This window comes from Schistocerca piceifrons, chromosome 6 (assembly GCF_021461385.2).
Source record: "Schistocerca piceifrons isolate TAMUIC-IGC-003096 chromosome 6, iqSchPice1.1, whole genome shotgun sequence".
Lineage (NCBI taxonomy): Eukaryota > Metazoa > Arthropoda > Insecta > Orthoptera > Acrididae > Schistocerca > Schistocerca piceifrons.
Genome location: NC_060143.1, coordinates 90,821,797 through 90,848,593, shown reverse-complemented (window position 1 = coordinate 90,848,593; position 26,797 = coordinate 90,821,797). Strand labels below are relative to the sequence as shown.

At 44.0% G+C, this 26,797-nt stretch overlaps 1 protein-coding gene across 1 annotated transcript in view; it reads left to right on the top strand.

Annotated features, from left to right (window-relative positions):
- The window catches only part of LOC124803159 (pancreatic triacylglycerol lipase-like), an 86,541-nt gene that overhangs the window by 45,687 nt on the left and 14,057 nt on the right, over window positions 1-26,797 (top strand). The window contains exons 4-5 of the mRNA XM_047264340.1: window positions 2,388-2,645; window positions 23,056-23,256. Coding sequence (XP_047120296.1) covers window positions 2,388-2,645; window positions 23,056-23,256 — 459 coding nt within the window. The remainder of the gene's footprint in view (window positions 1-2,387; window positions 2,646-23,055; window positions 23,257-26,797) is intronic.

Here is a 26,797-nt window from a genome sequence, read left to right as displayed (position 1 = left end):
GAATTTCTTAATGGCAACTCCTTCTACTCATTAGATGAATTTTTGGATATAATACGTGAGTAATTTCCCCAACGCCCACAAAAAAAAACATTAAAAATATTAAGTGTCGTGTAATATTTTGTGTAATGTAATATCTTGTATAGGCACCTTTTATTAACCTGACACGTTCCACATCATTACGAAATGTCGTATTCATGATGTACGGAACAAGTACTAATCTAATCTAATCTAAAAGTGAGCAAGAGCTGTGGCATATGATGTGAGCATGTAAGTATTAATAGCGTACTTTTAGTATAAACAGCGTAATAACAGTGCACTTAATAGCGTAGCTGGCAACTGCTACTGAAGAACACTGCAGTCAAAAATAATGGTGAGCTGCTCACTCCGTGATCTGTACCAAGCCATTTCAGAGCATGTAGCAACCACGACAAATACACATTTGGTGTGCTTTATGACATAAAACACGTCCCATGTGCGAATGACTTAAGGGTTTCCAACAAGTCAGATGCCTTCGAGAGGAAAATGCTCCAAGGAGTAGGTTTGTGCTGTATGGGAGGGACGTGAGGAAGATGGAATAACAATGAGCTTTATACCACTCATAAAGAGTCACCTGTCAGAAGAATAGTAAAGTGGGCAAGATTGAGGCTGGCTGTGCATGTGACATGGATATGTCTATAACCTATAAAGAGGTGCTAAAGAAGATACTAACTCAAAATTTCAGTGGGAGTGGTCGACCAAAAGCCAGTTACATAGATGGTGTCACACATACAGAAAATGGGATACAGAAATTGGAGAGCACTAGGACGGACACAAAATCATTGAAGTGATAAAGGTCTACACTGGACTGTAGAGACCCAAAAGAAGGAAGAACTTACATGGTGAAGGACATGGGATGTCTATACTGATAGGTGGAATATAAATGTAAGGAAAAGAAAGATTAGAACTTTCATTTTTGATCAGGTGTGATTGATAGCCTAGGTTATAGTTGAAAGGAAGTACAAATTTCATGGATGGGTTCATGGTGTTCTATTGGAAGGCGACTGATGTTTCGTTGGACATGGAGCATATGAAGACAGGGGCAACGTGGGATACATTGACTAGATGCACCAGCAAGCTGGGTTTCTCAAGGATGGGATGACTATAGAGTACCAGGAGGCAAGCCTGTAGGAAATGTAGGAAAGGCAAAGGTGTTCTAGATGTCTGAGCAGATACAGTGTCTTTATGAGCTAGTGCATGATACAAGTGATAGAAGGTACTCAGAACAGAAAAATGAGAATGATTACAGGTCGTTCTAGAATTTGAAGGAGGTGAAATAACTTGAGTGGAGCAGATGTTCATACACATTGCCTTAGATAGAAGTGGGATGGATGATAGTTTATGTGTATAGTTAATTCTCATGGAAGTAAATCCCAGTGTTTGACCAATTATTAGCTTTTGTCTGCTGTGGACTTTCTTTTAGGTAGATAATAAAGTATACCAGATTAGTTACATACTTTGGGCAGTTGTGGATAGTCAGGTGGTTTTTCCTATAATTATTACCTATAATTTTGCAGGTACCAGGTACTACTGGTTACACCATCCACCTCTGTAGCTGAGTGGTCAATGTGAAAGACCGTCAAGTGGGGGATCTGGTTTCGATTCCCAGTACCACCACCGATTTTTTCTTGATGGGAGGACTGAACCAGGGTGCACTAAACCTCATGATGCCAACTGAGGAGCAATATGATTGAGAAGTAGCAGTTGGAAGATCTAAACGTCAACAACAGCCAGGAGTGAGGTGTGCAGACCCCATGAGCCTTCATACTGCATCCGATGATGAATGGCAGAGGATTATCTGGCGACTAGTCAACTATTGCATGGTCTTCAATGCCTGGTCACAGAGTTTCCTCTTTTCCTGTACTTGTACCACTATGAGGTGCAGTTGTCGAGCTGAAGCTGGAAGGACCGTTGGGCGTTGGGATGATTGTAACGTAGGTTGGACTGCGAGAAGTGCAGTGTGATCAATATTTTGGAAGAGGTGCAGAGGATGGGCGTTTTGGGATGTTGGCTCTGTATGGGAGATAGAGAACTGATGATAGGATGGATCCTTTGGGCATGCCAGCAGTTCGATGGAAAATTCGAGGGAGGGTGTTATTGATTTTTACAATGGATGGTTGGTTAGTAAGAAAGAATGCAATCAGACAGCTGTTACTGATAGAAAGAGCGTACAAGTGAAGTTCGAACTTGAGACCAGAATGCGAGATATGGTTGTAGACTTCCTTGATGTCTAGGAAGAGCATACGAGAATATGATATCGACGTATAATACTGATACTGTTTTTAATGAATATGGATGTTTCCAATGTGTTGTCGGCTTTTCTAGGTGTGACACGGTACGGCGTGTTGCAGCGTACCTGAAGGCCGGCGACGTGAACGTGGTGGCGGTGGACTGGGGCAGCCTGGCTTCATCGACGCTGTACCTGGGGCCCAAGTGGAACACGTGGCAGGTATCGGAGAGTGTGGCAGACCTGGTACGCTTCCTGGAGGACACAGCAGGTGGGAAACGGGCGCGGATGCACGTGGTGGGGCACAGCCTGGGCGCGCACGTGGCCGGACAGACGGGACACCGCCTCGCAAAGGACGGCGGCCGCATCGCCAGGGTCACTGGTAGGTCACCGCCGCCTGGCTCCTTCCTTGAAAGTTGTACTTCGAATATAATATTTGATAAGACCAATGAGAGTGCAAAGGGACGTTCTATTGAGCAGGCCATCTTTACTGTTTATGCAAGAAGCTATCTGTTCAAATTTCGCGCCACTAGGAGGATGCAAATCAGGTTTGCCTAAAGCAAACACTGTAATGGTCGAGAGTGTCAGTTACTTTCGAGACTGGACGTGGTAAATGTCAGTCAAGAGCGCCCTTAAGGCGATAAAGACGCCAGTATCAGCACCTCACCGAGTTTAGACGAGCTCGTGTAACAGAGCTACAAAAAGCTGGATGTTCGTTCTGCGATATTGCAGAGAGACTTGTCAGGAATGCAGCTACTGTATGTGATTGTTGGTAGTGGTGATCGCGAGAATGTACGGTCGGAAGAAGACCGGGCACGGGACGGTTACGTGACACTACCGAAATGGAAGACCTTCGATTTGGGCTTATGAGTCTGGTGCAACATACTGTATCTGCAGCAGCAATTTGAGCAGTAGTTGGCACCACAGTCACACAACGAACTGTTACGAATCGGTTACTTCGAGGACAGCTCTGACCCAGACGCGCTGTAGCGTGCATTCCATCAACCCAATGTCCGCCCCCCGGTAGCTGAATAGTCAGCAAGACAGAATGTCAGTCCTAAGGGCCCGGGTTTGATTTCCGGCTGGGACGGAGAGTTTCTCCGCTAAGGGACTGGGTGTTGTGTTGTCCTAATCATCATCATTTCATCCCCATCGACGCGCAAGTCAGCGAAGTGGCGTCAAATCGGAAGACTTGCACCCAGTGAACGGACTACCCAATGGAAGGCCCTAGTCACAAGACATTTATTATTTTATTGACCCATTTCCATTGACCCCAAACCACCGCTATTTGCGAGTTCAGTGGTGTCAAGCGAAAGCTCACTGGAGGGCAGGGTGGAGATCTGCTGTGTTCCTGATGAGAGTTGGTTCTGCCTCGGTGCCAGTGATGGTCGTGTGTTGGTTAGAAGGAGGCTAGTTGAGGACCTGCAACCGATCTGTCTGTGTACTAGACAAACTGGATCTACACCTGGAGTTGTGGTCCGGGTTGCAATTGCATATGAGTGCAAGTGCACTCTCGTGGTTATCCCACGCACCCATCCTGCAAATTTGTATGTCAACCTGGTGATTCGATCTGTTATGCTGCCATTCATGAACAGCATTCCAGGGGGTGTTTTCCAACAGGATAACGCTCGCCCACATACCACTGTCGTAAGCCAACAACCTCTGCGGAGTGTCGACGTGTTGCCTTAGCCTGCTTGATCACCAGATCTGTCTCCAACGAGCACATATGGGACATCATCAGACAACTCCAGCGTCATCCACAAACGCCATTAACCGTCCCTATAGCGACTGACCAGTGCTCCAGGAGTGCAACTCTATCCCACAAACTGACATCCAGCGCTTATATAATACAATGCATGCTCGTCTGTGTGCTTGCATTCGACATTCTGGCAGTTACACCAGTTAATAATGTACCAGCATTTCACATTTGCAATGGCTTCTCTCAAGCATACATTAAGCTGTGACCTTGCAATATTAATCGCTTAAATATGTTACCTACAAAAATATATTCTCGAAATTTTATTACTCTACACTAATTATTTTTTTAGTGTTTCTACTTTTTCTTCGTCATTGTATATATTGTATTGATGCTTTGTGTACGTTTTAAATGGTGGTCCATTTTATGTATTTTGCGTTCATCATAAGTACTGGCAGGCTAACCGAGTGCTTATAAGGGTGAGCGAACGGCCGCTCCTGGTCATTCTGTGCCGGACGGTCATTGAGGTAATGTGTATGTTTGTGAGTTGTTAGGGTTATAGATTTTATGTAGCAAGTGGCTGCACGTATACTTTCACATTAGTTGGTACTTGCACCACAACCTCCTGATGTCAGATCTGTACCAAAAACTTTTTATAGACAGAGTATCAACCAAAACTCCGATATAGTTTGTGCTGTATGCTATTGTCCAGGAAAACGTGCGTAAACGGTAAATAAAAGTAACGGAGCACGGGAAAAGCGTAACTATGACTGCCTCTGGAACAGAGTTCCCATGGAGAATTCGATATAGTTTTAATTTGTCCTACCAGGTTCGAGACCTAGTCAAACCAGTATTTGTACTGTGGTGCGTGTGAAATTGTTGTATGGGACAACATGTTCCTGACGTGGGTAAGGTGTGTTCAGAGTTCATTGCAATGTTCTAATATCAGTCCACTTTCGCTTCGTTTATTCGAAAGAAGCAAACCTATAGAATACATTTGTAATTTCACAGAATAAACGTAAACAATCGGAACAGAGGAACAAAGAAACAATCAAATCACGCATGCCGATGTATTAATAGCAATAATAATATCAATTTGTCACGTGTGACAAATTGTTGTTTCTTTGTTCTTCTATTCTGATTATTTATGTTCATTCTGTGAAACTACGAGGGCTATCCACAAAGTACATTACGTTTTGGAATTAAAAATAAATAAAGTATTGGAAATTTTTTTTATTATATACAGATGAAAGCCACATTTAAATACTACTTTTCTACATAGTTGCCACTTAAATTAAGGCACTTATCGTAGCGATGGACGAGCTTGGAAATTCCTTCGTCGTAAAATTCGGCCGCCTGCACCTTCAACCACGTGGTTACCTCTTATTGAAGCTGTGCGTCGTCATCAAAATGCTGCATAGCCAACCACTTCTTCATTGCTGGGAATAAGTGGAAGTCGCTCGGTGCCAGGACAGGACTGTACTGCGGATGAGGAAACAAGTCCCACTTGAAAGATTTGAGAACTTCACGAGTGTTATTTGCCGTGTGGGCCCAGGCGTTGTTGTGAATCAGCAAGATCTTTGAGCCCAACTTTCCCCTGCGTTTGTTTTGTATTGCTCTTCTGAGGTTGTGCAGAGTTTAGCAATACCTTTGAGAGTTTATTGTAGTGCCTCTTTCCAGGAAATCCACAAAAACCACACCTTTTCTCTCCCAAAAGACAGTCGCCATCACCTTCCTTGCCGACATTGTCTGCATGCATTTCTTGGGTTTTTGGGGGGAATTTGTGTGCCCCCACTGCATTGACTGCAATTTTGTCTCGTGGTTCACATGCTTAACCCATGTTTCGTCACCAGTAACGATGCGATCGAGTAATGAGTCGCCATCTTTCTCGTAAGCGTCCAAAAACGTTAACGCTGCAGCCATTCGCTGACTTTTGTGAATCTCTGTCAAGATTTTTGGTATCCATCTTGCACAAAACTTGTGGTAACCAAGCTTTTCGGTAATGATTTCATGCAACAAAATTAGTGAAATTTCTGGAAAACTCGTAGAGAGTTCCGTTATTGTGAAATTACGCTTTTCACGGACCGTGACATCGACTTTTTCCACAAGTTCAGCAGTCACTACGCTGGGTCTTCCACTTCGCTCTTCGTTGTGAACGTTAGTTCGGCCATTTTTAAATTTTATGACACATTGACGCACTCCACCTTCAGTGATTATGTTGACCTCATACACTTCACAAAGCTGCCGATAGATTTCTGCTTTTTGCAGTCAGAAACCTTATTACAGCACGCACTTCACACTTCGCGGCATTTTCAATTAACGCTGACATTTCAAACTGTCACAGTAACTCAACGGAGTACAGCACGCACCTCTCACTAGCACGCCAGGATGCCGACTGAGCGGCGGAATGCCATGACACCAAGATGGCCGCGCTAGCCCCGCCCCTAACGGACACAAACGAAAACGTAATGTACTTTGTGGATAGCCCTCGTACAAACGTACTCTACAGGTTTGCTACACTCAAATAAACGAAGCGAAAGCGGACTGCCTATAGAACATTGTTATAACCTCCGAACAGCCCTTTTACATGTCAGTGTTGTCTCTTATAACAGTTTCACAAGTACTACAGTACAAAAACTGACATTATCAGGACTCGAACCCGGGAGCCTTGCTAAGTCAAACTAACGTTCTACCGGCTTCCCCAGGGAAGGCTGCACGCCCGACGCTCACAGTTACATTTTTCCCTTGCTCCGTGGATTAGGTGTTACTTATTAACTACCGGTTACGCACATTCTCCTGAGCATGGCTAAAAATATATGGGACTTTTGGTTGATTATCTGTCGATATACAACGTCTGGTACCGATCTGACTGACATACGGACGTTTTAGTGTTCGAAGAAATTCGGGCTGAATGGGACTTAAAGAATCTGTCAGTCACTTGGAACTGGGGATGGGCAACTTTGATTTATTTCTCCTGCTTTATGGAATAATTGTGTTTAGTCTGTTGGAATCTAGTCATGAGTACAATAGTTTTGATATACTAATCACTAATGTGAACTTTATATCTGAGCTCATGATTGTTTTGTGAACAGTTTAACGCAATTGAATCTAGTCATGAGTACAATAGTTTTGATATACTAATCACTAATGTGAACTTTATATCTGAGCTCATGATTGTTTTGTGAACAGTTTAACGCAATGGGACACTATTTCTCGCGAACCAGTGATATTTCATTAGTCACTGTGAAATCTGCTACCACCTAAATACGCAAACACGCAATCTTTACTGCAACTGATTATTATTGTTATTTTATTTCTTGGATAAATGCGTATTTGTGTTTTATTTTACTGAAAAATTATCAGCTGTATCAACACAAATCTTTTGGTGTTGCTTAAAATCAATTATTCGAAAGAATACAACCCATTTTTATCATTTTCATTACATTTTTATCTGGTTGTATTTAATTTAAATTCGAGTAATCTGCCGAGGCTTGGAAAATTTAGACTGAAGGATAACTAGTTAAATCAATTTTGCAACGAGTTTAGCTGCTAGCATTAAAGCAGACGGTGCATGATCCGACCGCAACTGGTTTTCTCAGATCGATAATCATTTCGTGACGCATAGGTAATAGCACAGCGCAGTAAAGTTTCACTGTGTCTTAATCTTACCACTCTTAGCACTATGGCAAGTCACTTGATTCCTGCATTGGACTGAAGATTTTTCTCAAGACTTTCCGCTCAAACAGGAGATTATGAGAGTCTTGTTCCTGGATACATCACATCTCACACCTATATGATATACCGGTTGGATCTAAGTTCTGTGCATCTGGAGTCGAAACTTTCTGAATAGCCATCGTTGCGTAACTAGATAACAAACTATACAAAAAGAGATTCCCAACTTTATCCTCACTTTGGTCTTTATCTGGTATGTTGTCTCCTGTATGAGAATAACTAGCAGCAATGTGCTTCAGCTGGTCACAGGTACGCCTTCTTAAGTTTGAAAGTATCGTTAAGTAGGTCAACAGTTAAAGTGTGAACGTATCCTTTAAAATGTTTTTAATACTCGTATAATTGTGAAGTCATACCGTAAAACGTGCAAAGTTGAGTAACTATGAAATGTTGACTGAAAATATCAGAAGCTTATTTGAAATTGAATTATTCGAACCTCATGCTGTATGATGTGAAATCTGAAGTAACCGGTAGATCAAACAATACGATTTCGAGAAAGAAATTTGTTCTAAAAAAAAATTACGTACGCTGATTCTGCGACAAACTGATTTTGTGTTAAATGTTGGTTTTGACTGTTACGATTCTATGTTAGTTTAGAAACCAATTGCTTTACCTGACTATTATCGTAAATACACAACAATTGATCACAGAATAAAAGGCATCCGACTTTATATGTTAAATCTGTTTGAAATCATAATGTAGCTCTTTCATAAAATATTTCACTCCCATTAAACCTCTGAACTTATAGTGATATTTTCTCGTAAATGCACTCGGAAAATCACTGTGCCTAACTTTGAACATAAGCTACAATGATAATGAAATTTATGGCTTCCCTGTGCGCAATGGACCGCTAGTTTGCTCTGCGATCTTGTTTCTTATAAAATAATGATCTGACTGTCAAAACTAAGTTTCAGACACCATACTAGTGATGTACAATGCGAGTGTGCAGTCAAATAAAACCATGAATGCAAATGAAAAATGGGCACTAATCTCTCTGACAAAGATATAACTGTACCGATTCTTTAAGCTTTAATTGAGCTTCATTAAGTCGTTGCAACAATACAACTTCCCACATTTCTCACATATGAACTAATTCGCAAAATATCTCTTAGCAGTTATCACTGCTGTGAAAGAACCACATAACTTCATTACAAAAACCTTACAAAAAATCTAAACCATAAGCAGTGTTATAGCAATCAGCATACTAAGTAATTACAAATATAACAAACCACCTTACCTTTAAATGTTACCTATTCTCATTCATACAATGTTACAGTCCTTCTGCTTAATATATCTCCTTAAACATCATATTACAAAAATTGCTCCAAATTCTATCTGCATTCCAGGGCGGGCCAAGTACATTACCACATCGTTGCTACTAGCACACACTGGCTCCACTCTGGCAAAGTGAAGCTAAACTCTCTGACCAGTATCTTTGGTCGTGAACATCGTTCCAAAAGTATATTATTAGAATGGCAATGTTACAGCGAAATTACAAGGCTTGAGAACATTTATCAAATTCAGAAATTAGCTCATATTTGGCTACATTGAGGGCATACACCAAGTAAGAGATGTTTGTATCGAAGGCCTTGGTGAATGTTACCTCCATTTTTTTCCTTTTAGTGCAAGAGCTAACAACGGTGTGTCTCAGTGAGTTGAAAAAGGGGCCGTGTACTAGCTGTTTTATTACACAACTTCTCCAACTCAATACCCTTCTAATGAGTACTTCTGTTGATAGGACGTGACTCCTTGTTGTGTCGAACGAAATGACAGATATAAAGATCAGCTGTACATGTACATCAACATGGATGCTCTGCAAATCACACTTAAGTGTCTGGCATGATGTCGTCGAGATGCTATGTAGCAGCTGGCTTCACAGTCAGACACCAGCATAATAACATACTTCACCTATCGAGTGTGGTCAGTAATCCGATGAATGTACTGGTGACGATCCTTTTTTCCGAACATAATGATGTTGATGAGCCAACTGGCGTACTGTTTACAGCGGAAGAATTGTGTTATGCAAGTTTAAATTGTTCAAATTCATTACAGCAACAAAAGAGTGCGCTATGAGCATACAGGTTTATTCATAATGTACCGAAATTTCAACCACAAGCAAAATTCAGCGACAGGCAATAGTTCGTGTACTTCAGCTTTGTCTTGCCTATCCTTCGCTGTCCATTGGTAGATAGTGTTATAAAATAGTTTCTGTTCGTCAAGTATGTATCATAGAATTATTTTACATCGTCTATTTTCTTTTTTTATTGAAATAGATTCACCACAAGCTTGTTTATCTGGACATTGCCCCTTCTCCAACTCAATACCCTTCTAATGAGTACTTTTGTTGATGGGACACGACTCCTTGTTGTGTCGAACGAAATGACAGATATAAAGATCAGCTGCACATGTACATCAACATGGATGCTCTACAAATCACACTTAAGTGTCTGGCAGAGGGTTCATCGAATCACCTTCATAATATTCTCTATTATTCCACTCTCTAACAACGTGCGAAAAAAGACGAACACTTATATCTTTCCGAGCGAGCTGTGATTTCCCTTATTTTATTATGAGGATCGTTTCTCCCTATGTATGTTGGTGTCAACAAAATATTTTCGCATCCGGAGTGGAATGATGATGACTGGAATTTCGTGAGAAGATCCCGCCGCACGAGAAACGCCTTTGTTTTAATGATGTCCACCCCAAATCCGATTTATCGCTAATACAAAACGTGCTGCCCTTCTTTGACATTTGTCGATGTACACTGTTAATTCTATTTGGTAAGGATCGCACAACGCGCATCATTATTCCAAAAGAGGAGGGACAAGCGTTGTGTAGGTAGTCTCTTTAGTAGATCTGTTGCATCTTCTTAGAGTTCTGTTAATAAAACTCAGTCTTTGGCTCACCTTATCCACATTTTCTATGTGTTCTTCCCAACTTAAGTTGTTCGTAACTGTAATTCTTAAGTATTTAGTTGAATTTACGACCTTCGGATATGATTGATTTATCGTTCAACCGAAGTTTAACGGATTCCTTCTAACACTCATGTGGATGACCTTACATTTTTCATTATTTACGGTCAATTGCCAATTTTCGCACAATACAGATATAACTAGGCGTTAAACGACAGCGTCATCTGCAAACAACCTAGGTCTGCTCCTCAGAATGTCTCCTAAATCGTGTATATAGATAAGGAACAGGAGAGGACCTACAACGCTACCTTGGGGAACGCAGAGATCATTTCTGTTTTACTCGACGACTTTCCGTAAGTTACTACGAAATGTGACCTCTCTGGCAAGAAATCACAAATCCAAGGAGGGCTACTTTTAGCCGCTCCACCCTGAAAAATACTGTCCTTCAAACAGTTTCCAAAGATGCTCACAACCGTCGCACGACAACAGCAACCAGCGCTACCGTCCCCAGGCGACAGGACGTAACAACTTGCCCTGTGTCAAAGACATACAAATCTATTTGTTTCTCCATTTGCGGCCCATACCGTCGCTAGAGTGATTCCTCACTCGCCTCTGTTCCTCTTACGTACTTTCCTTGCCGCCAGGTGGCATTCAACCCACGGTGGGCAGCGGTCGCATTATTTTGGTTGATCATTGTGTGTATAGCATATTCATGCCTGTCAATAGATATGTTCTAATGCTTACCCATTAGAGATCAATGGTCTTAATTAACTTCACTGTAACAGCCAGGTTTCCTTAAGGACAGATCGTCATTTTAAGTACCCAAAGGCACACGGTTCCCTAATGCATTACAAATGGTCTCATCTGTTGGGCTACAGAACGGCTAAGCGCGAAGGGTCACGTTCCATCTTACTTTAATTTTGTTAAACTTCATCTTGTGACTAGTTTTCAAGACAGTGTCTATTCCGCTCAACCAATCTTCTGAGTTCTTTAATTTCTTTGGCAGAATTACAGTGACATCAGAAGATGTTGAGGTGTTTATTTTCTCACCCTGAACTTGAATCCCCATTCCAAATTTCTCCTGGGTCATTTACCGTTTACTGTATGTACAGATTGAATACCATGAATATGCTACAGTCCTGCCACACTCCCTTTTCCGATTATTGTTACTCTTTCGTGTCCTTCGACTGTTACAACCGCTGGATGATCTCCGCACAAATTGTGTATGATGTTTCAGTCTCCATATTCTATCCAAAATAACTTCAGTGTCCAAAATAATTTATTCCAATCAACATGTCAAAAACTTGTTCTAAATATACAAAGACTGTAAATACAGGAATGCCTTATTCATATATGTGTTCTTAGAATCAGCTTTGTCTACTAAATACCTACTTTTTCGCGGAACCCAAATTAGTCTTTCCTTAGTTCCGCTGCTACCACTCGTTCCATCCCTTTGTAACTAATTCGTGACAGTATCTTGCTACCATTGTACAAGGGTTTTTTCTTTTTTCACGGTTCAATCGGTCGCGAAATGGTAACCAGGGTGAAAAACACTTTTTTTTTTCGGTATTTAGCTACACCTTCCAGCTACTTCTGTACATAGTCGCCACTCCAACTTAGACATTTGTCGTAGCGTTGTACTAGATTTCCAATACCATCATCATACAATGCGAACGTCTATGCTTTCCGCCGATTCTCTACACTGGTCTGCAGCTCGTTGTCTGTACCAAAATATTGTCCTCACAATCAGCGCCTCATGTGAGCAAAGGGTCGAAAATCAGAGGGAACCAAGGCCGGGCTGCATAGTGGGTGGTCAAACACTTCCCATGGAAAACGTTGCAGAAGCGTCTTTGTTGCAACTGTAATGTGCCACCGTGTATTGTCCCGAAGGACAGGACGATTTTGTCGAATCGACGGATCCGCTCGCTGAACAAGATCATCGATTGACATTCGCTTCTTTCTCTGATAATCTGCGACATGAACGTCAGTAAACTTAGAAGTTCCTCCACCATTGTTACACTTCGCTGTCACGCATGACAGTTACGTTATGTACGCTGCGTGAAATCAGGCGGAAGCCTTCAGCATGAAGAAATCGAAAGACAGCACGCACGCCACAGTTGGCGGGAGACACTGTTGTTCTAGGCACCTTCCCGTGATAACTGTGCGCTCAGAACTGAAAAGTGCGACGTGACGCGCTCAACGAGCATACTAAAGACATTGTGCAAGACCACTGCACAGGGCGACATCGGATTTTCACCGTGGATTTGACTTTGCGACAAATAGGACCTTAAAAAAAAATAGCTTTCACAACACCTAGTTTTCTGGTCGCGCCCTATGTGCTCATCCTTTGGCTATTACATCTACATCTATATCTACATGGATACTCTGCAAATCACATTAAAGTGCCTGGCAGAGGGTTCATCCAACCACCTTCACAATTCTCTATTATTCCAATCCCGTATAGCGAGTGGAAAGAACGAACACCTACACTACTGGCCATTAAATTTGCTACACCACGAAGATAATGTGCTACAGAATCGAAATTTAACCGACAGGAAGAAGATGCTGTCATATGCAAATGATTAGCTTTTCAGAGCATTCACATAAGGCTGGCGCCGGTGGTGACACCTACAACTTGCTGACATAAGGAAAGTTTCCAACCCATTTCTCATACACAAACAGCAGTTGACCGGCGTTGCCAACTGAAACGTTATTCTGATGGCTCGTGTAAGGAGGAGTAATGCGTAACATCACGTTTCAGACTTTGATCAAGGTCGGATTGTAGCCTATCGCGATTGCGGTTTATCGTATCGCGAAATTGCTGCTCGCGTTGGTCAAGATCCAATGACTTTTAGCAGAATATGGAATCGGTGGGTTCAGGAGGGTAATACGGAACGCCGTGCTGGATCCCAAAGGCATCGTATCACTAGCAGTCGAGATGACAGGCATCTTATCCACTTGGCTGTAACGGATCGTGCAGCCACGCCTCGATCCCTGAGTCAACAGATTGGGACGTTTGTAAGACAACAACCATCTGCACGAACAGTTCGACGACGTTCGCAGCACCATGGACTATCAGCTCGGAAACCATGGCTGCAGTTACCCTTGACGCTGCATCACAGACAGGAGCGCCTGCGATGGTGTACTCGACGCCGAACCTGGGTGTACGAATGGCGAAACATCATTTTTGCGGATGAATCCAAGTTCTGTTTACAGCATCATGATGGTCGCATCCGTGTTTGGCGACATCGCGGTGAACGCACATTGGAAGCGTGTATTCGTCAGCGCCATACTGGCGTATCCCCTGGCGTGATGGTATGGGGTGCCATTGGTTATACGCCTTGGTCACCTCTTGTTCGCATTGACGGCGCTTTGAACAGTGGACGTTACATTTCAGATGTGTTACGACCCGTGACTCTACCCTTCATTTGATCCCTGCGAAACCCTACAATTGCACGACCTCATGATGCAGGTCCTGTACGGGCCTTTCTGGACACAGAAAATGTTCGACTGCTGCCCTGGCCAGCACACTCTCCAGATCTCTCACCAATTGAAAACGTCTGGTCAATGGTGGCCGAGCAACTGGCTCGTCACAATACGCCAGTCACTACTCTTGATGAACTGTGGTATCGTGTTGAAACTGCATGGGCAGCTGTACCTGTACACGCGATCCAAGCTGTGTTTGACTCAATGCCCAGGCGTATGAAGGCCGTTATTACGGCCATAGGTGGTTGTTCTGGGTACTGATTTCTCGGGATCTATGCACCCAAATTGCGTGAAAATGTAATCACACGTCAGTTCTAGCATAATATATTTGTCCAATGAATACCCGTTTATCATCTGCATTTCTTCTTGGTGTAGAAATTTTAATGGCCAGTAGTGTATATACACTCCTGGAAATTGAAATAAGAACACCGTAAATTCATTGTCCCAGGAAGGGGAAACTTTATTGACACATTCCTGGGGTCAGATACATCACATGATAACACTGACAGAACCACAGGTACATAGACACAGGCAACAGAGCATGCACAATGTCGGCACTAGTACAGTGTATATCCACCTTTCGCAGCAATGCAGGCTGCTATTCTCCCATGGAGACGATCGTAGAGATGCTGGATGTAGTCCTGTGGAACGGCTTGCCATGCCATTTCCACCTGGCGCTTCAGTTGGACCAGCGTTCGTGCTGGACGTGCAGACAGCGTGAGACGACGCTTCATCCAGTCCCAAACATGCTCAATGGGGGACAGATCCGGAGATCTTGCTGGCCAGGGTAGTTGACTTACGCCTTCTAGAGCACGTTGGGTGGCACGGGATACATGCAGACGTGCATTGTCCTGTTGGAACAGCAAGTTCCCTTGCCGGTATAGGAATGGTAGAACGGTGGGTTCGATGACGGTTTGGATGTACCGTGCACTATTCAGTGTCCCCTCGACGATCACCAGTGGTGTACGACCAGTGCAGGAGATCGCTCCCCACACCATGATGCCGGGTGTTGGCCCTGTGTGCCTCGGTCGTATGCAGTCCTGATTGTGGCGCTCACCTGCACGGCGCCAAACACGCATACGACCATCATTGGCACCAAGGCAGAAGCGACTCTCATCGCTGAAGACGACACGTCTCCATTCGTCCCTCCATTCACGCCTGTCGCGACACCACTGGAGGCGGGCTGCACGATGTTGGGGCGTGAGCGGAAGACGGCCTAACGGTGTGCGGGACCGTAGCCCAGCTTCATGGAGACGGTTGCGAATGGTCCTCGCCGATACCCCAGGAGCAACAGTGTCCCTAATTTGCTGGGAAGTGGCGGTGCGGTCCCCTACGGCACTGCGTAGGATCCTACGGTCTTGGCGTGCATCCGTGCGTCGCTGCGGTCCGGTCCCAGGTCGACGGGCACATGCACCTTCCGCCGACCACTGGCGACAACATCGATGTACTGTGGAGACCTCAGGCCCCACGTGTTGAGCAATTCGGCGGTACGTCCACCCGGCCTCCCGCATGCCCACTATACGCCCTCGCTCAAAGTCCGTCAACTGCACATACGGTTCACGTCCACGCTGTCGCGTCATGCTACCAGTGTTAAAGACTGCGATGGAGCTCCGTATGCCACGGCAAACTGGCTGACACTGACGGCGGCGGTGCACAAATGCTGCGCAGCTAGCGCCATTCAACGGCCAATACCGCGGTTCCTGGTGTGTCCGCTGTGCCGTGCGTGTGATCATTGCTTGTACAGCCCTCTCGCAGTGTCCGGAGCAAGTATGGTGGGTCTGACACACCGGTGTCAATGTGTTCTTTTTTCCATTTCCAGGAGTGTATTTCCATACGAGCTCTGATTTCCCTTATTTTATCGTGGTGATCGTTTCTTCCTATGTAGATCGGTGTCAACAAAATATTTTCGCATTCAGAGGAGAAAGTGGGTGATTGGAATTTGGTGAGAAGATTCCGTCGCAACGAAAAACGCCTTTCTTTTAAGGTTGTCCAGCTCCAATCCTGTATCATTTCAGTGACACTCTCTCCCATATTTCGTGATAATACGAAACGTGCTGCCCTTCTTTGAACTTTTTCGATGTACTCCGCCAGTCCTCTCTGGTAAGGATCCTACAACACGCAGCAGTATTCTAAAAGAGGACGGACAAGCGTAGTGTAGGCAGTCTCCTTAGTAAATCTGTTACGTTTTCTAAGTGTCCAATCTTTGGTTAGCCTTCCTCACAACATTTTCTGTGTGTTCCTTCCAATTTACGTTGTTCTTAATTGTAATTCCTACGTATTTAGCTGAGTTTACGGCCTTTAGATTAGACCGACTTATCGTGTAACCGAAGTTTAACGGATTCCTTTTAGCACTCATGTGGATGACCTCGCACCTTTTGTTATTTAAGGTTAACTGCCAATTTTCGCACCATTCAGATATCTTTTCTAAATCGTTTTGCAATTTGTTTTGATCTTCTGATGACTTCATTAGTCGATAAACGACAGCGTCATCTGCAAACAACCTAAGACAGCTGCTCAGATTGTTTCCCAAATCGTTTATATAGATAAGGAACAGCAAAGGGCCTGTAACACTACCTTGGGGAACGCCAGAAATCACTTCTGTTTTACTCGATGACTTTCCGTCAATTACTTCGAACTGTGACTTGACAGGAAATCACAAATCCAATCACGTAACTGAAACGATAATCCATAAGCACGCAATTTCACTTCAAGCCACTTGTGTAGTACAGTGTCAAAAGCCTTCCGGAAATCCAGAAGTGCGGAATCGATCTGAAATCCCTTGTCAGTAGCACTCAACACTTCATGCGAATAAAGAGCTAGTTGTGTTTCACAAGAACGATGTTTTCTAAACTCATGTTGACTGTGTGTCAATAGACCGTTTTCTTCGAGGTAATTCATAATGTTAGAACACAATATATGTTCCAAAATCCTGCTGCATATCGACGTTAATGATATGACCTGTAATTAAGTGGATTACTCCTACCTTTCTTGAATATTGGTGTGACCAGTTACAACTTTCCAGTCTTTGGGTATTGATCTTTCGTCGAGCGAACGGTTGTACATGATTGCTAAGTATGGAGCTAACGCATCAGCATACTCTGAAAGGAACCTAACTGGTATACAGTCAGGACCAGAAAACTTGCTTTTATTAAGTGACTTAAGTTGCTTCACTACTCCGAGGCTATTTACTTCTAAGTTACTCATGTTGGCAGCTGTTCTTGATTCGAATTCTAGAATATTTACTTCGTATTCTTTTGTGAAGGCATTTCTGAAGGCTGTGTTTAGTAACTCTGCTTTGGCAGCAGTGTCTTCGATAGTATCTCCATTGCTATCGCGCAGAGAAGGCGTTGATTGTTTCTTGCCGCTAACATACTTCACATACAACCAGAATCTCTTTAGATTTTCTGCCAGGTTTCGAGACAAGGTTTCGTGGTGGAAACTGTTATAAGCATCTGGCCTTGAAGTCCGCGTTAAATTTCGAGCTTCTGTAAAAGATCGCCAATCTTGGGGATTTTGCGTCTGTTTAAATGTGCCATGTATGTTTCGTTGTTTCTGCAAGAGTGTTTTGACTCGTTTTGTTTACCAAGGAGCGTCTCAATTGCTGCCGATACAGTTTCTTTTAATTCAATCCACATCTGGTCTACAATTATATTATTAATTTGGAATGAGTGGAGATTGTCTCTCAGGATGGCGTCAAGTGAATTTTTATCTGCTTTTTTGAATAGGTATATTTTTTCTTTATTGTTGGAGGATGTGGGGGTTCAGTCTCGCTACGACAACCGTGTGTTCACTAATCCCTGTATCCGTTTTGATGCTCGAAATTAACTAAGGATTATTTGTTGCTATGAGGTCAAGTGTGTTTTCACATCCGTTTACTATTCGCGTGGGCTCATGAACTAACTGCTCGAAATAATTTTCAGAGAATGCGTTTAGCACAAATTCGGATGATGTTTTATGCGTACCTCCGGAATTATGTACAAAAGGATCGTTTTCTGGAGTAAGAAGGTTTTCTGCAGCCTGGAACTGATGCGCCAGTCTAACACTGCTAAATCGATTGTGGCTGGAGTATACGTGACCAACGTACAGAGTGAGAAATTCTTCTATGACAACTGGTGTTTCCAACATTCACGGTAGAGAAACTGCTTAAAGTCCTGCCAAAAATAGGCAATTTACGGAAGTGGTGTTACACGGAAAAGGAAATGGCTATCGAAAATGGCCGTTTTGTGCTCCTGATTCTGAATGGCTAAAAGGTCTGAATATGAAATAATTTCGTGGAGCAGTCCGCAGCCCACGAAATCGAAAAGTCGACCAGCAGCCCTTGTGGGATGTAGAAGTTATGTGTCTTTTGGAGTGGAGGTGGTGTTTTCGTTGTGAGCAGTCGAGTTATGTCTTGTAGTAAGGAAATTGAGTTGCTTCAAAAGTGCGTCCCCATGCCCAGGCGTGGACTTCGGTTTGAACTTTCTGGTATCCTGGGAAGTGAATCCTTTAAGTGAGTGTGCACTTTGTTGGTAGGCAGAGCATTTACACTAGACCGCAGAATCAATAGGTAGCGGGACGGTAGTGTTTTAGTGAACGAGGCGGACTTGGCACGGTTCAGTAATAGCTGATGAATTATATTAGTTCCCGTGGAAATTTGAAAATGAGATCTTTGTGTGATTCTTTCTCGACTGACTTGGAACTATATGTGTATTTCTTTGTTGTGCAGATTTTCGTCCGTGTATAGGACCGTTGGCTATGAACGTATTCCAATCCAGTGATATGATCTCTAAATCTTTCCTGAAAGTAGTTAAATAGTAACAGGGATTTTAAATGTTGAGAGTGGAGTAGTGAGAAGTTTAACCCTGTCTCGTAGATCAAAGCGAGGCTGGTGTCACTTATTTAAACTGATCTCACATCAGTAGCAATGTAGAGATCTAATCCAGCTCCTGTAATATACGTTTCCAATTAAATACATAGAGCAGTATTTTGTATAATTTGTCTCGTACATTGCAGACCACCAAGACGGAATGCGTTCTAACCACGACCTTGAGTGTGATTTCGGATAAGGTTCCGGTGCACGGATGAAAGGAACACTTCACTGCAACCTATTAAAATTATAGATCGGTAATATTGACACATATCAGCAGCTTCCTTCTTTGGGATTGGGATTATGACAGTCTTCTTGATGTCTCAGATTATATCAGGTAAAGAGAGAAAGATTGGCACTAGTTGAGAAGAGAGTGAGTCAAAATGGTCTCGTATTTCCCATGTTATTGAAACTGAGCAAGCGGTAAGGGGAACCAAAGAGGAATGCGAAAAGGGAATTAAAGTTCAAGAAGAAGAACTAAAAACTTTAAAGTTGCCAATGACATTGTAATTTGGTCAGAGACTGCAAGGGACTTGGAAAATAAGTTGAACGTAATGGATAGTATCTTGACGACGGGCTAAAATATGAGCTTCAACAAAAAGAAAACAAGGATAATGTGGTGTAGTCGAATTAAATCAGGAGATTTTGAGAGAATTATATTAAGAAATGAGTGAGTAAAACCAGTACATGAGTCTTGCTGTTTGTGCAGCGATGTTACTGACGATTGCGGAAGTACACACGGTATGAAATACAGACGTAATAGCAAGAAAACCATTTGTGAAAAAGAAAACTGCTTTAACATTTAATGCAAATTTATGTGTCAGGAAGAATTTTTTAAAGGTATGTAGCCTTGTACAGAGGAGAAACGTAGGCGATAAACAGTTCAGAGAAGAAGATAGAAAGCCGGCCTGTGTGGCCGAGCGGTTCTAGGCACTTCCGTCCGGAACCGCGCTGCTGCTAGAGTCGCAGGTTCCAATCCTGCCTCGGGGAAGGATGTGTGTAATGTCCTTAGGTCCTCGATTCCAGAGCCAACAGATGGGGACGTTTGCAAGACAACAACCATCGGCACGAACAGTACGACGACGTTTGCAGCAGCATGGACTATCAGCTCAGAGACCATGGCTGTGGTTACCCTTGACGCTGCATCACAGACAGGAGCACCTGCGATGGTGTACTCAACGACGAACCTTGGTGCACGAATGGCGAAACATCATTTTTTCGGATGAATCCAGGTTCTGTTTACAGCATCATGATGGGCGCATCCGTGTTTGGCGACATCACGGTGAACGCACATTGCAAGCGTGTATTCGTCATCGCCATACTGGCGTATCACCCGGCCTGATGGTATGGGGTGCCATTGATCACACGTCTCGGTCACCTCTTGTTCGCATTGACGGCAGTTTGAACAGTGGACGTTACATTTCAGATGTGTTAAGGGACTGATGACCTCAAATGTTAAGTCCCATAGTGCTTAGAGCCTTTTGAACCATTTTGAAGAAGAGAATAATAAACTTCTGGCCAGACTAAAACACACAGTTTTAATCTGCCAGGAAGTTTCTTATTCTCTTCTTCTCTGAGCTGTTTAGCACTCACGCTGGACCGAGACTCGAACTCGGGACCTTTACTTTTCGCGGGCAAGTGTTCTACCGCCTGAGTTACCCAGACACGGCGCACGATCCGTCCTCACTGCTCTACTTCCGCCAGTACTTCGTCTCCTACCTTCCAGAATTCAGAGAAGTACTCTACGAAACTTGCAAGATTAGCACTCCTGGAAGAAAGGATGGCTAGAGGACAAATGTAAGGATGTAGAGGCTTATCTCACTAGGGGTAAGATAGATACTGCCTACAGGAAGATTAAAGAGACCTTTGGAGATAACAGAACCACTTGCATGAACATCAAGAGCTCAGATGGAAACCCAGTTCTAAGCAAAGAAGGGAAAGCAGAAAGGTGGAAGGAGTATATAGAAGGTCTATACAAGGGCGATGGACTTGAGGACAATATTGTGGAAATGGAAGAGGATGTGGATGAAGATGAAATGGGAGATACGATACTACGTGAAGAGTTTGACAGAGCACTGAAAAACCTGAGTCAAAACAAGGCCCCGGGAGTAGACAACATTCCATTAGAACTACTGACGGCCTTGGGAGAGCCAGTCCTGACAAAACTCTACCATCCGGTGAGCAAGATGTATGAAACAGGCGAAATACCCTCAGACTTCAAGAAGAATATAATAATTCCAATCCCAAAGAAAGCCGGTGTTGACAGATGTGAAAATTACCGAACTATCAGTTTAATAAGTCACAGCTGCAAAATACTAACGCGAATTCTTTACAGAAGAATGGAAAAACTAGTAGAAGCCAACCTTGGGGAAGATCAGTTTGGATTCCGTAGAAATGTTGGAACACGTGAGGCAATACTGACCCTACGACTCATCTTAGAAGCTAGATTAAGGAAAGGCAAACCTACGTTTCTAGCATTTGTAGACTTAGAGAAAGCTTTTGACAATGTTGACTGGAATACTCTCTTTCAAATTCTGAAGGTGGCAGGGGTAAAATACAGGGAGCGAAAGGCTATTTACAATTTGTACAGAAACCAGATGGCAGTTATAAGAATCGAGGGGCATGAAAGGGAAGCAGTGGTTGGGAAGGGAGTGAGACAGGGCTGTAGCCTATCCCCGGTGTTATTCAATCTGTATATTGAGCAAGCAGTGAAGGAAACAAAAGAAAAATTCGGAGTAGGTATTAAAATCCATGGTGAAGAAATAAAAACTTTGAGGTTTGCCGATGATATTGTAATTCTGTCAGAGACGGCAAAGGACTTGGAAGAGCAGTTGGACGGAATGGATAGTGTCTTGAAAGGAGGATATAAGATGAACATCATCAAAAGTGAAACGAGGATAATGGAATGCAGTCGAATTAAATCGGGTGATGCTGAAGGAATTAGATTAGGAAATGAGACACTTCAAGTAGTAAAGGAGTTTTCCTATTTGGGGAGCAAAATAACTGATGATGGTCGAAGTAGAGAGGATATAAAATGTAGGCTGGCAATGGCAAGGAAAGCGTTTCTGAAGAAGAGAAATTTGTTAACATCGAGTATAGATTTAAGTGTCAGGAAGTCATTTCGGAAAGTATTTGTATGGAGTGTAGCCATGTATGGAAGTCAAACATGGACGATAAATAGTTTGGACAAGAAGAGAATAGAAGTTTTGAAATGGGGTGCTACAGAAGAATGCTGAAGATTAGATGGGTAGATCACATAACTAATGAGGAAGTATTGAATAGGATTGGGGAGAAGAGAAGTTTGTGGCACAACTTGACTAGAAGAAGGGATCGGTTGGTAGGGCAAGTTCTGAGGCATCAAGGGATCATCAATTTAGTATTGGAGGGCAGTGTGGAGGGTAAAAATCGTAGAGTGAGACCAAGAGATGAATACACTAAGCAGATTCAGAAGGATGTAGGTTGCGGTAGGTACTGGGAGATGAAGAGACTTGCACAGGATAGAGTAGCATGGAGAGCTGCATCAAACCAGTCTCAGGACTGAAGACCACAACAACAACAACAACAATGAGGAAAGGATGTTGCGGAGACATGGCTTAGCCACAGCCTGCGGGATGTTTCCAGAATGAAATTTTCGCTCTGCAGCGGAGTGTGTGCTGATATGAAACTTCCTGACAGATTAAATCTGTGTGTTTTAGGCTGGCACGAACTCGAACTCGGGACCTTTGCCTTTCGCAGGCAAGTGCTCTACCGCCTGAGCTCTGAGCTACCCAAACACGACACACCACCCGTCCTCACAGTTCTACTTCCTCCAGTATCTCGTCTCCTGCCTTCTAAATTCACAGAAGTTCTCCTGCGAAACTTGCAAGACCAACACTCCTGGAGGAAAGGATATAGCGGAGAGCATCGGTCCAATCCGCCCAGTAAACGCTGACGATGCTGTCCAAAGGTGGCAGGTGATCATACCGTTCTGGATGATCGGTGTAGTTTGACACAGTATAAAGTATCGCTGCAATGCAGGGTGAATACTCACTCGACACCAAATGTTATTGGACACGCTTCACTTTTAATGATGTAATGGCAGTTTCCCTTAGTCTAACCTTTTTGGTGCATGTGTGTTGGGCAGGGCTGGACCCGGCGATGCCGGGCTTCCTGTGGGTGGAGTCTGAGGATGGCCGTCTGGACGCGTCGGACGCTGACTTCGTGGATGTGGTGCACACGTGTGGCGGCGTGCTGGGCTACTCCAGCCGCCTGGGACACGCGGACTTCTTCCCCAACGGTGGCACGCCATTCCAGCCTGGCTGCGGCGGACTCGTCGAGATCGCCCGTGAGTACACGCCCAGCTGACATCACACTCGAGTGGCGAGGTAGAGCAGTCCATATTAGGAAGACACAGTGTTCCACGTGATGCACTGTAGTGTAACGGCTCCACACATGCTATTCCGCTCACTTCCAGTACCGGGTTCAGTATAGTAAGAGTGGTCTACACTACTAGCATCCTTCCTAAATACACGGCCTCACAATAAAAGTGAAGCACCCTGAAGACTTAGTCCATATACCTTCATATTAGTCTACACCGTAGGCGGTTATGGAAATAATTACACTATTGGCCATTAAAATTGCTACATCACGAGATGACGTGCTATAGACGCGAAATTTAACCGACAGGAAGAAGATGCTGTGATTTGCAAATGATTAGCTTTTCAGAGCATTCACACAAGGTTGGCGCCGGTGGCGACACCTACAACGTGCTGACATGAGGAAAGTTTCCAACCCATTTCTCATACACAAACAGCAGTTGACCGGCGTGGCCTGGTGAAACGTTGTTGTGATGCCTCGTGTGAGAAAAAGAAATGTGTACCATCACGTTTCCGACTTTGATAAAGGTCGGATTGTATCCTATCGCGATTGCGGCTTACCGTATCGCGACATTGCTGCTCGCGTTGGTCGAGATCCAACGACTGTTAGCAGAATATGGAATTGGTTGGTTCAGAAGGGTAATACGGAACGCCGTGCTGGGTCCCAACGGCCTCGTATCACTAGCAGTCGAGATGACAGGCATCTTATCCGCATGGCTGTAACGGATCGTGCACCCACGTCTCGATCCCAGAGTCAACAGATGGGGACGTTTCAAGACAACAACCATCGGCACGAACAGTCCGATGACGTTTGCAGCAGCATGGACTATCAGCTCGGAGACCATCGCTGTGGTTACCCTTGACACTGCATCACAGACAGGAGCGCCTGCGATGGTGTACTCAACAACGAACCTGGGTGCACGAATGGCGAAACGTCATTTTTTCAGATGAATCCAGGTTCTGTTTACAGCATCATGATGGTCACATCCGTGTTTGGCGACATCACAGTGAACGCACATTGCAAGCGTGTATTCGTCATCGCCATACTGGCGTATCACCTGGCCTGATGGGATGGGGTGCCATTGATTACACGTCTCGGTCACCTCTTGTTCGCATTGACGGCACTTTGAACAGTGGACGTTACATTTCAGATGTGTTACGACCCGTGGCTCTATCCTTCATTCGATCCCTGCGAAACCCTACATTTCAGCAGGATAATGCACGACTGGATGTTGCAGGTCCTGTACGGACCTTTCTGGATACAGAAAATGTTCGACTGCTGCCCTGGCCGGCACATTCTCCAGATCTCTCACCAGTTGAAAACGGCTGGTCAATGGTGGCCGAGCAACTGGCTCTTCACAATACGCCAGTCACTACTCTTGATGAACTATGGTATCATGTTGAAGCTGCATGGGCAGCTGTACCTGTACACGCCATCCAAGCTCTGTTTGACTCAATGCCCAGGCATATCAAGGCCGTTATTACGACCAGAGGTGGTTGTTCTGGGTACTGATTTCTCAGGATCTATGCACCCAAAGTGCGTGAAAATGTAATCACATGTCAGTTCTAGTATAATATATTTGTCCAATGACTACCCGTTTATCATCTGAATTTCTTCTTGGTGTAGCAATATTAATGGCCAGTAGTGTAGAGCTGCTATTCTCTGTGACAGGTAGAACGGTCAGCAGATTGCTTTAGTGTTGTTCATGTTTACTGTTCTTATCAGGCGTGTTAGAATACGCATTAAGAAAATATACCTTAATAATATACATTAATAATACATAATACATTAATAAAATATACATTAATAAAACCGACACAGTGCAGGAACGGATTCCTGATTCGAAATGAGGGAAAAAAGGTTCTGTGAACATGTGTCGAGAAATGGACGGCGTGCATACACCAGAGCTGCAATGCATCCACATCACAACAGATGTTCAAAGTGGCCTCCATGGGATGCAGATTGATGGTGCCAGCTCTGGTAAAGGTTGTTTCGTCGGTAAAGAGGACTGATGACAGAAATATCGTAACTGTGCTGGTAGGGTGCAAAAACCATCGACAAAATCCTTCCTATGGAGGGAAATACGCTGCCGATAATCCTTCTACTCGTTTCAGGTGATAGGGATAGTAACTGTTGTCATGCAGGATAGACATAATCGTACTTTGTCTTACACCATGTTGGTTGGCCACTAGCCTGGAGATTGTACTAGGGTTCGCCTCAATATCCTGTAGAACCGGATACTCCAAATCTGATACATGCACAGTGCGCCAACTCCCTGTACGTTCATCTATCTCAAAGGACCCATGATCACATAAAACGCCCAAAAAGGGCTTGAAATGCCGTGGGAAGTGGTTGCTGTCTGTGAGAGTACTTGCTTTGGTATAGCCATGCTGCGTCTCGACAATTTCCATCTGCTTGGCCGTACACAAACACCACCTCGGCTTGTTCCCGACATGGATACCGGATCATTCTGCTGCTTATAATACGCTGCGTCAATCACACAGCCTACAACACACAAGGAACACTTGGCAGTGGTCAGAGGAACTTTCATTCGTCAACGTCATCTACTGTAACAACGATGCAGTGCCAGACACGTGTTCATAGGACCTTTTTTCCTCCATTTCCAGTTAGGAATCCGTCCCTGCAGTTTGTCGGTTTTATTAATGTTCACCCTGTACAATAGCGTCAGATGTTGAGAGATCACTATGATGGATAAAGAAACGCCACCTACTTGCGTGAGACAGCGTTGTTAGCACCTGACAGAGTATGAAACGATTCTGATTGTGTCTCCATTTAGCCAGCTGGTCGAATCGTGGAATATGCAGATTTGTGGAGTATTTGGATGTGACAGTGGCCTGATGTTGGACTGCACGCCAACTTGAGGGCAAGCATACTCGTCGTCAAGTTTGTGGTTGACCGCGTCTGACAACCAAAAATGATTAAAATAGCTCTAAGCACTATGGGACTTAACATCTGAGGTCATCAGTCCCCTAGACCTAGAACTACTTAAACCTGAGCAACCTAAGGACATCACACATATCCATGCCCGAGGCAGGACTCATACCTGCGACCGTAGCAGCAGCGTGGTTCCGGACTGAAGCGCCTAGAACGGCTCGGCTACAGCGGCCGGCCCTCTGACAACCACATGCAGCATTGTCTTATTGTGCATAAACGACATAGTTATCCCTTTACATCTGTGCCTACCATTCAAGAACAAGTAATGGACTTCCAGCAACATTCTATGTCATTCCACATCATTAGTCTGAGACTAGGAGCAGCTGGACTAGTAAATTAGCTACCCATGTGAGACTGCCAGTAACATCAGAACACAAACGGCCGCATTTGGAGTGGTGCTGTGGCCAGGAACCATGGGCTGCTGATGAACCACTTCCCATTCTGTTCAGTGATGAATCGCAGTACTGCATTACTCTGAATGACCATCGTCGGCATGTGTGCTGGTGTCATGCAGAGAGGTCCCATTCTTCCTATGTTTTGCAGAGGCACAACGC